Raw genomic sequence first — 10,680 nt, forward strand, 5'->3', positions numbered from 1 at the left:
GTGTGTGTGAGAGAGAGAGAGGGACAGAGAAAGTCATAGAGACAGAATATGTTGATAGGTGTAGGTGAGGGCTTTGGGGGCTGGCATGGGGGTATTGGGGCTTTGGCCAGGCAGATATGGGCTATCGGTGTGAGGGAGACCACCAAGCGCACCCCAAATTTCACATCATCTTCTGTAGATCTCACTTTCTCCCAGTGTCCCAAGGCTGGTCCAATCAGCACCACGGACAGCGGTGGCGGCCTCCTGAAATGGGGCGGTACAGGAGCTGTAGCCCCGCCTTTCTCCTCCCTCCATTCTAATCTGAGTCATTGCTTCCCATCATCGAATCCAAGAGTTCCGCCAAATGCGTAAAAGTAGTGTACGGGGAGGGTGTGAGAGAGGTGAGTTGGCCTTTTGAAGATAAACATTGTGCAGTTTTGGGTAAAAGGCCATAAACATCTGGCCGCATCTGGCCCTCAATTAAGCACATAAGGGAGGAGCCAAAGCAGCTAAACAACCCAAGCCAATAAAGACGTCTAATTGCTCCTAACTCGTGGACGCACTAGGCTCCCCGCATATATAAAGGGCCCAAAGATGTCCAAGACCTGAACACTTCAGTCACCGTACCCTCCATTAGTACGTCTCCCTCCTCAGAGCCTCCCTTGCCCCAAGAATCACCATGACTTGTGGATCTTACTGTGCTGGCCGCGCCTTCAGCTGCATGTCAGCCTGCGGGCCCCGGCCCGGCCGCTGCTGCATCACTGCCGCCCCCTACCGCGGCGTCTCCTGCTACCGCGGCCTCACCGGCGGCTTCGGAAGCCACAGCGTCTGCGGCGGCTTCCGCGCCGGCTCCTGCGGCCGCACCTTCGGCTACCGCTCAGGCGGCGTGTGCGGCCCCAGCCCGCCCTGCATCACCAGCGTGTCGGTCAACGAGAGTCTCCTCACGCCCCTCAACCTGGAGATCGACCCCAATGCGCAGTGCGTGAAGCACGAGGAGAAGGAGCAGATCAAGTGTCTCAACAGCAGGTTCGCTGCCTTCATCGACAAGGTGGGTGTCCTTGATCACACCCTTCCTGAGCCTTCGGGTCCTGGGCTAGGCACTGAAGACAGTCAGGGGCAGGAGACAGGAGGTCCAGGTGAGCTCCCGCTCTGATGGACGAAATGGACACCCACCCAGGCCACATGAGGACCGAGGACATCAGGATATAGAGCAGAGGCTCCTGATTTGATAGTGTTGCCATTATATGCAACCTCTGTCCAGACAGGCAGGTCCCCACGGAGACACAAGGACAGGCTTGGAACTGGCCTGTCAGAGGAAGAGGGCAGAACATGCACACAGACAGACACCAAAATGGACACAAGAAATAGGAAGAGGCCCGCAGGGTGAGCCAGTGGGTGGCTGTCCTTGATCACACCCATCTTGTAGCCCACCCATGCTCAGCACTCAGGCTGGGCACTGAGACAGGGGGAGCCAGAGGCCAACCGGAGACCTCTACCTGCCTCCAGAATACACATGCCACCTGGACTCACCAGGTCTGGAGAACTCACTTTACCTGAGAGCAGACGCTGACCTTGCCCAGCCCCTTGCTCCCATCCCTGAGTGAGAAAATCCAGACAGCGATCACAGGAGGGAAATCCAGGAGTCACCTTGTCTCCCACTGCCCATCTCTGCCAATGTCTGCTGAGCTCCAGGGTTGGGAGTTTGCCCCCAAAGCAATCACCCCAGCCCCACCCCAAATTGGCTTTGGGACCCCAAGAGCCGTCTGACCCCTCCCCACACCCTGAATGCAGGTGCGCTTCCTGGAGCAGCAGAACAAGCTTCTGGAGACCAAGTGGCAGTTCTACCAGAACCGCAAGTGCTGCGAGAGCAACCTGGAGCCCCTGTTCGAGGGCTACATCGAGACGCTGAGGCGGGAGGCCGAGTGCGTGGAGGCCGACAGCGGGAGGCTGGCCTCGGAGCTCAACCACGTGCAGGAGGTGCTGGAGGGCTACAAGAAGAAGTGAGTGCGGCCCGGAGTGACACTGGGCACAGGAAATGGACTTGGCTTAGAGCCCGTTGGGTTAGACTTGAGAAGAATTTTCCAGAAGGACGAGGGGCCATGCAGGCCGGGGACTTGCGCGGCAGGGTCATCTCAGCTGCGCCACTCTTGCCCAGAGAGGAGACCTCTCTGTCCCCTACTCAGCCTTCCCTTCTCAGAGGCTGTCCCCCAGGCCCCGTGGGGAGGAGGCTTCTACAGGCTCCCTGGCTGCCTCCTGCTGACTGACCTCTCAGTTTTCCCACCCGTAGCACCTGAGCGTCTGGTGGTTTGGGACTGACAGGCCCCGGGGCCCTGGGTGTGCCACTGCCTGGGGTGCTGAGTGCCGATGGGGGACGGGTGTCATAGGCCCCCACACCTGAGCCAGGTTGGACAGCCAGATGAGGGGAGGCTGGGGCTGCCTTGCCCCAGAGGTGACACTGTCCTCTCCTAGCATGGGGCCGGGGGTTGAGTCCTTATGTGCCTCCTAAGGTGACCTCACGGCAGCTGTGGGAACGGGGCTGGGAGGTCCCACACCTTAGCTCTCTGGACCCCTCAATTTAAAGTCGAGACAGGATCCTAGACCCGTTCCAGATCTAACCAGACAGAACGGAGACAGCAGAATTGCTGCGTTCCAGCTGTTGGGAGCTCACTAATACTGCCCCCTCCACTGACGTGAAAGGGAGACGGCCTCTGGTGAGACCCGACCTTCCCTGACCTCCCTCTCTGCCCTCTTCTGCCTCAGGTATGAGGAGGAAGTCTCTCTGAGAGCAACAGCTGAGAATGAATTTGTGGCTCTGAAGAAGGTGAGTGACGTGGGATCCGGAAGCACAGACATCAAGGATCTCGGAATGACAGACTCTTCCTGGGGAGACCCAGAGGGTCTCAACCTCCACGTGGGGTACACGACCTGGCCCAATCGGGCTGGGAAATCCCAGGGGTCAGGTCATGGAAGGCTCACTCAGGTTGCCGATGAAGGGCAAGAACCTTGGACTGTGCCTTAGCACCCTGCCCTGGGGCAAGGGATGGCTGGGCTGACCGGCGGATGTCCCACTGTGCTTTAGAACTTGTGGTCTCTGGCGGGGACCCCATGGAGGCAGGGCAGCTCCAGTCTCTCTGTTGAGGGACAGCGTCCTGTCTAGCACTGGGGCAAGTCTGACCAACAGGAGGGGCCCAGTCCCTGGGGTATTGGGGAGGATGGAGCTGAACCCGGAGTGACCAGGTGGTCTTGGAGGACTGCCAGGGGACAGGGAGGGGTCGAGGTGGCGAGCAGGGAGTCAGTCTGGCAGGTTTGTTGGGATAGGGAGGGTAAGAAGCAGAGCTGGGACCATAAGAGGAGAGAAAGGCTGGCGGCCCATCTCAGGCACAAAGAGGTTTGTTCTCAGAAGGGCAGGAGGTTGCAAAGCCCACCCCAGGCAGGTCAGAAAGTATGGCGACGGCATGGGAATAGAACAGTGGGAGTCCTTTCCCTTGGCCTCCACGAATGGGAGAGAAGAGAGGGGAGTGTTTGGGGTAATGAGCACCGGGGTCCTCTGAGCTCACAGACACCCCATTTTTCCAGGATGTGGACTGTGCCTACCTCCGCAAGTCAGATCTGGAGGCCAACGCGGAAGCCCTGATCGAGGAGATCAACTTCCTGCGGCGCCTGTATGAGGAGGTGAGGGGCCGTGGTCCAGGTCGAAAAGAAGCAGCCAGCCTAGAAGAGGGGGCTGGGGCCTGGGACTGAGTTGGCCATGGATTTGGGTTGGGTGGGGGCTGCAGTCCATGAGGCTGTAGTGGGAGCTGGGGTAGAGACCAGGTAAGGGCTGAGATGACTGGGTCCACAGTGTTGTGGGTGAGGCTGGGGCATAAACACGTTCCCCACCATCTGCAGGAGATCCGCGTTCTCAATGCCCACATCTCAGACACCTCGGTCATCGTCAAGATGGACAACAGCCGGGACCTGAACATGGACTGCATTGTGGCCGAGATCAAGGCTCAGTACGACGACATCGCCAGCCGCAGCCGGGCTGAGGCTGAGTCCTGGTACCGCAGCAAGGTGAGGGGCACAGGACACCTGTCTCAGACATGACAGCACGAGGGAAGCCAAGTATTTATTAAAAAGGCCTCTTTTGTCTGGAGTTTCTCATCCCATGGGATAGTAACAGAATGGCACACAGCTCTCAAGTTATAATCTCTGGGCAGGGCTGCCATGTATAGTTGCACAGGCTGAGCACTGTACAACCTCCTGACCATCTGTGGTGTCTGAATGGGAGGGAAACTGCATCCTGAGCTCAGGAGCACCTCTGCTTCCCCCCAGTGCGAGGAGATGAAGGCCACGGTGATCCGGCACGGGGAGACCCTGCGCCGCACCAAGGAGGAGATCAACGAGCTGAACCGCATGATCCAGAGGCTGACCGCCGAGGTCGAGAATGCCAAGTGTCAGGTACGGGTCGCCTGGGGCCTCCCCAGGGCCACACAGGCAGTGTGTGCCCCGACTGGCTCTCACCATTCATGATCCAGCCCATTTTCAGGACTCATGTCCCTGGTTGTGGTTCCTCAGGGGGACTCCGTTAATGAAGGGGAGAGGCTTGTTCTTGGGGTGTCCCCAGCTGGGGGAGGGGAGAGACTGGGCACATGAGGGAAATGGACCGAGACACCCAGGACCATAACCCACTTTGTTCTCTCCTGGGCCCCAGAACACCAAGCTGGAGACCGCGGTGACCCAGGCTGAGCAGCAGGGCGAGGCGGCCCTGAGCGATGCCCGCTGCAAGCTGGCCGAGCTGGAGGCCGCCCTGCAGAAGGCCAAGCAGGACATGGCCTGCCTGGTCAAGGAGTACCAGGAGGTGATGAACTCCAAGCTGGGCCTGGACATCGAGATCGCCACCTACAGGCGGCTGCTGGAGGGCGAGGAGCAGAGGTGGGTACAATAGCCTATTTTCTCTCCCAGCCCTGCCTGGGTTCCCAGCGTGCCATGTGCCCTCTGGCATCACTGGACTCCCATTTCCAAATCTCCCCATCCTGCATCTTTACAGGTAATTTGAGAAAGTCCTTTTAGTTTGTTTCTAGCCTCCTTTGAGTCAGTCATGCCCACTTATGTGCTCATATGAGATTGGTATTTTTGCAAATCTGCCTTTCAGAGCCAGGAGTCAGGCCCTCCTGATTGTTTTCCCGAGAATCCTAGTCTGGGCTTTCAGCCACCCTCTCTTGAACTTGTCTTTCCCCTCCTGGCCTTGGTTGCACATAATCCAGCATCTAGCTTTTGTCTCAAGGCTGGCCTTGGCCCCATTCAGGAGTTCATATTTATCCTGTAATGACTGACTCAATGGGGGATTTTATCAACTCACAGTTATGTATTGTAAGCACAGTGGGCCGCCCTAAGTGGTGGTCCATTGCAGTAGGTGGGGCGGAAAGTGGACAGATAGCAGGGGCCTGTCCCTTGAGGCAGCGGTGTCCTGCTCTGGGCATTTTTGCTTTTTGCTAGTGTTGGAGGTGGCAGGGCTGGAGGGCAGCTGACCATCTCCTATGTATACAACACTCCTAGAATGTTGCCCCTCGGTTGGTCAGGGAAGTTTCATTAGCGGACAATTCCACAGCGAAGAGTATCTCAAGATTGAGTTTGGAAGGCCTAGAGTTAGCTTTGGAAAGTGAGAAGTCCAGCCCTCCACCACATAGGGCTCATGGGGGCGGGGAACTCAGAAGCGTTGGTGTGGGTCCTCTATGAACCCTGGGCATGGGGTGAGTAGGTGGTGGACTGCAAATTCTCCCCACACCTGAAGCTGACTTTGTCAACCCTTTGCCATGGTGCAACCACAGGGACTCCCGTTCCCTTCCCTTAAGGAGTCGCGTTGTGTGGGAAGGGAATGAGGGTTGAGTGGAGTTAGGTGGCCCAAATTATAGCCCTGCCTCTATCACCGGTTATTTCCTCTCCCTGGGCCTCGCTTTCTCCACCTGTCAAATGAAGGAACTCATGGAGACAGCCTGTTCTAAATGGGCCCTAAAATCCCATTCATTCATGCGACAGTTGTTTATTGGCCGAACACTGTTAGGCACTGTCGATTCTTCAGTGGGGAAAAGACAAGACAAAATGTTCTGCCCTCTTGAGGCCCACGTTCTAGTGACCGCAGTCAGACCAGATTTAGGAATTTAAATCTGCACTTCCTCGAATGCGTTTACAAGTCAATCGGAACCAACAGCAATCATAGCAGCCGACAGGTCTGAACTGCTCACCACGTGGCAGGCACGGAGCCCTTACGCAGGTCCCTGGATTCCACCCTCACAGGGGATCTAGGAGTAGATACTCCCGATCAGGAGCCAGGTGGATTGGAGGGCAGGGCAAATCTGAGGTTGCTAGCCAGCCAGGCGCACTGGGCATTCTGTCTCCAGAGCCCTTGTGGCGGCTGGGCTTCCCGATTGGTGCGTTTATAGCCCCTTCCCCAAAACAAGTGCCCAGAAGGAGGGCACGGACCTCCCTGTCGCCTCTGGCTCATGGCACCGACCTCTCTCTTTTCCTTTCCCAACAGGCTGTGCGAGGGCGTCGGCGCTGTGAATGTCTGTAAGTAGCTCTTCCCTTCCCGTCTGCTCCCGTCAGGGGGGCCCCAAGCCTTCTGGGAGGGGCGTGTTCTCGACCCCCAAGCAGCCTGGCCGTGGCTGTGCCTGATGCGTTCTCCTCCCCCTCCCATGCAGGTGTCAGCAGCTCCCGCGGTGGCGTCGTCTGTGGCGATCTCTGCGCCTCAGGTGCTGCCCCTGCTGTCACCAGCCGCGTCTGCAGCGCCCCCTGCAGCGGTAACGTGGTGGTGGGCACCAACTCGTGCGGGGCCTGCAGTGTGGGCTGTAAGAAGTGCTAAGAGGCCGCAGCGTCCCTGCCAGCGCGCAGCCACGTCCCCCTCCGCCCGGCCTGACCCCAATCGCCCCACCGCTGCCCCACGACCGCCAGCTGCCCGCCCCCAACAACCAGTCGCCAGGTGTGCACCCTCGGCACGTCCTCCCTGGGTGCTCCCTCTGTGCGCCACCCCCCGGGCGCCCTGAGCCCTGTGCACCTGGGGCGGCACCTTGGCCTCTTTCCGTAGTCTTAACTAGTAGTGGATTTATCATCTTGAGGATTCATCCTTTCTTCTGCCTTTTGTGTTGTTTGCTGGATTCATTCGTCCTGCCCGACTCCCTCACCTAAGCTTGCGGGACAGGGCAGGCCCTAGACTCTCCCTGTCTCCACTTCCTGGGAATCTGCCAGTGCGCTGGATCCTGTGGAAGGGAGGTGGGGAACACTGACGGTGGTTTTCCTGTAACTCTGTGAGGCCCATGGCTGTGGGAGGGAAGAGCATCTCCTTGCAGGGCTGCCTGCAGAAGCTTCTGAAAACCCAGCGACGTAACTGCCAGCCCCTTTGTCTTCGTTTCACTCTGTGTTTCCAATAAACTAACTGTAGCGTATCAAACCCGGTGCCTCAGAGTTTTCAAAGTGCCAGGGCTGTCCTGTGATAGGAGCTCCCTGCTCCCTCCTCAGGACCCCTCCAGCCACTTAGTTACTACTGGCACTGGGTACGTCCCTCTGATCTTGAGCGACGCAAGCCTTGGAGACACAGAAGAAGACCCAGCGATGCAGGGAATCACGTGTGGTCATGGATTTCTCTAGACCACGATTTCTCAGCTTCAACAATATTGACATTTGGGGCTGGAGCGCTCTTTGTTGGGGGGCTGTCTTGAACATTGCAAGGTGCTTAGCAGCATCACTGGTCTCTACCCGCTAGATGCCGGGTGCACTCCCCAACCCCCATCCATTGTGACAACCCAACATGTCTCTAGAAATGGCCATGTATGCCATAGGAGTTCTCCACCAGGGTGATTTTGCCCGCCACCCCAGGGGCATTCCCGGAGAGGAAAGAGCATGAGGAAAGGTGTGAAGATGAGAATAGAAGGAAGGAGTGTGAGACAAGCAGTGTGGGGGAGAGAAAGGGCACTGGGGTTGGAGTCAGACTAGGCTTCTAATTCAGCGTCCTGCCTCTGCCATTTCCCAGACGTGTGACTTAGGGCAAACTGCTTCCACAGTCCGAGCTTCCCTTTCTTTCCCTCCCAAGATCCCCCAAAGTTTCATCAGGTCATGACATCAGCTTGAAGTTCAGGATCTCACTATTTGAATCAGATCCAGGTATGAACAAGGCTCTTGGGACATGGTTCCTTGGTTGCAGCACCCGCCCCCCCCATTATGGTTTATCTCTATCTGAAGACCTGTGAATTAAGAGTTTTTATGTCTACCACACACCTGTCCTGCAACGGTGAGATGGGGGTAGGATAGCCACAGTGGGCACTCCCATTTAGAGGGAGGAAAAATTGGGGGCACTGAGAAGTCACTGGTTCTTAGCAATTCCAAGTATGGTCAGCCAGGCCCTGCTACCTCCTTCCGTTGTAGAGTGTCATTAGTGTCCACTTTTGCTCTTTGGAAGTGGTCCTCCTCTGTTCTTGGCTCTATCCTTTGGGATCTTGGCTCCGTTTTCTGGATCGCTCTTTCTTTTCCATGACAAGTGGCTCATGTTTTCTTAGCCTGCTTCCTGTCTATAGGAGGTTGGGGACCAGAGGCCTGTTTTCATCTTGAACTATCTCTATTTCTTTTCGTGAAATGGCTGTAGTTCTTTTAAAAATGTTTCTGGGGTGCCTGGGTGGCTCAGTCAGTTAAGCGTCTGACTTTTGCTCAGGTCATGATCCTGCAGTCTGTGAGTCCAAGCCCCACGTCGGGCTCTGTGCTGACAGCTCGGAGCCTGGAGCCGGCTTTGGATTCTGTGTCTCCCTCTCTCTCTCTGCCCCTCCTCTGCTTATGCTCTGTCTCAAAAATAAATAAACATTTAAAAAAACTTAAAAATGTTGTTTTTGTTGTGTCAGAATTTGCTGGACAGAAGCTATCCCCATAAATCTCTTTGAGATAGGCTCCTCTCAACCTTAGACTGAGAGTCACAATGCTTTAGGACAATGCCAAAGATTCTTGGAAGCCCTGTTGCTTAGTAGACAGAATATCTCCGATGGCGCCTTTCAGATGCTTAGAAAACTTTTGGTCCACAGAGTGAGTCTAAGAGGCCATGAATTAAATCTTTTTGAGATCTCAGCAAATGATCTAACAGTCACAGTGTTCATCTGGCTTTTGCTTGAGGGCGTGGTTTACTGGCAGGGCTTTGAATTTGATCTTTGTTCTGCAGCCATTTCTTACTTTGAGAACCTTTTGCTGACTGGAAAGACTGTCCTTCTGAGTTATGTTAAAAAGCCGAACATTTAACTCCACAGTCCATCTCTGTCCTCGTGTTTTATCGTAGGCAGCTAGGAGAAGCCAGTGGCACCTTGGTCATTCTACCTGGAAACCCTGGCCAGATCCCCAGCTCCATAGATGTCCTTTGTACCTTCCTTGTCACCACAGGCAATAGTACTGCCAAACTTGTCACCACTACATAATATGGGTCACCTTTTACAGCATCTAGTAGTAACTTCTTCATTGTCCGTCCAGCTTTCTCTAATGGTCTCCTGGAGGACATTCAGACTCTGTCTGATGCATGGTCCCAGAACCAGTCATGACCGAACCCAAGTTTGTTTGTCCGACGTGCAGCAAAGCCGATCATTGAGATGCTGAGTATGCAGAAAGGACAAGGTTTATTCAAGAGGCAGCCAAATGAAGAGACAGGATGATGGCAAGCCTCCAACTGACTTCAGTGAAGGGGGAGAGAACAAGTTTTTTACAATCATAGGAGTTGAGGTCATATATATATATATATATATATATATATATATATAAATGGAAAGGCAGGGAAACTTATGACTATTCATGAAAACAGATCGAGCGTGCGCCTTGAGCAAACATGCATGTAACATACATCCCATGTTCACTTGGGGGTGGACTCTTAGCATCAGAAGGAGGCAAAATTCAGCCCCTAATGTAAGAGGTTATTTCAGGACAAGGAGCAGGGACTGTGGGCATGCTCCAAGAACGGGTATAAACCAGATGGGTTCATTGTCTCTGGTAAGGAATGCAGGGCTTTGCCTGTTCATGGGCAGGAACCATATGAGTTGACCTTGAGTCTAGGCTTCTGCAGAGACAGCTAGCATATTTGTTAGTGGGGACAGAAAAGACACAGTAGCTGATTAGGGAGAAACAGTTCTCTGAAAAACAAGCTTTTGACTTTCTGTGAAGTTTCTATCTCCTGGTTTGACAATGTTACAGGTCTTAGGTTTTCTCGTGGTAGCACCCTCCTTCCAGGTACGGATTTCTTCTTCACTTATCTATGGCTGTTCACAAAGTATCCCCGAACTTAGTGGCTTAAAACAACAATATTTCTGATGGTCCCTGGGATGAACCCTGGATGATTCTTCTGCTTCATATTATTGGCTGGGGCTCGGGGAGGTCCAAGTGGCTTCACTCATGTGGTTGATATGTGGCACTGGCCACTGGCCGAGAGCTCAGCTGGGGCTGATGGCCAGGAGCCTCTGTCTTCCTCCACATGCTGCCAGTCCTCGTAAGGTCTGGGTGCAGAAGCCCAAGAGTGCCACTTCCACCACATTCTTTCGGTCAAAGCAGTCGGAGGCCCCGCCCAGATCCAGGGGAGGGGCAATGAGGATTGATGGGGAGTGAGTGGCACGTACAGAGGGGGGAGGAATAGCTGGGGGACATTTCTGAAGACAGCCACCACAAGAGGATTCAGTGAGACCACGCAAATAAAAGTTTAGAGTGCAGTGT

General features: G+C 55.1%; 1 protein-coding gene across 1 annotated transcript; it reads left to right on the forward strand.

Annotated features, from left to right (window-relative positions):
* The first annotated feature begins 591 nt into the window (after positions 1-591).
* On the forward strand, positions 592-7,405 carry LOC122473438 (keratin, type II cuticular Hb6). Its single transcript, XM_043564004.1, has 9 exons — positions 592-1,027; positions 1,771-1,979; positions 2,740-2,800; positions 3,556-3,651; positions 3,868-4,032; positions 4,294-4,419; positions 4,673-4,893; positions 6,497-6,528; positions 6,660-7,405. The coding sequence occupies exons 1-9, from the start codon at positions 659-661 to the stop codon at positions 6,818-6,820; spliced, it is 1,440 nt and encodes a 479-aa protein (XP_043419939.1). The 5' UTR covers positions 592-658; the 3' UTR covers positions 6,821-7,405.
* Positions 7,406-10,680: the final 3,275 nt, after the last annotated feature.

This window comes from Prionailurus bengalensis, chromosome B4 (genome assembly GCF_016509475.1).
Source record: "Prionailurus bengalensis isolate Pbe53 chromosome B4, Fcat_Pben_1.1_paternal_pri, whole genome shotgun sequence".
Taxonomy (NCBI): domain Eukaryota; kingdom Metazoa; phylum Chordata; class Mammalia; order Carnivora; family Felidae; genus Prionailurus; species Prionailurus bengalensis.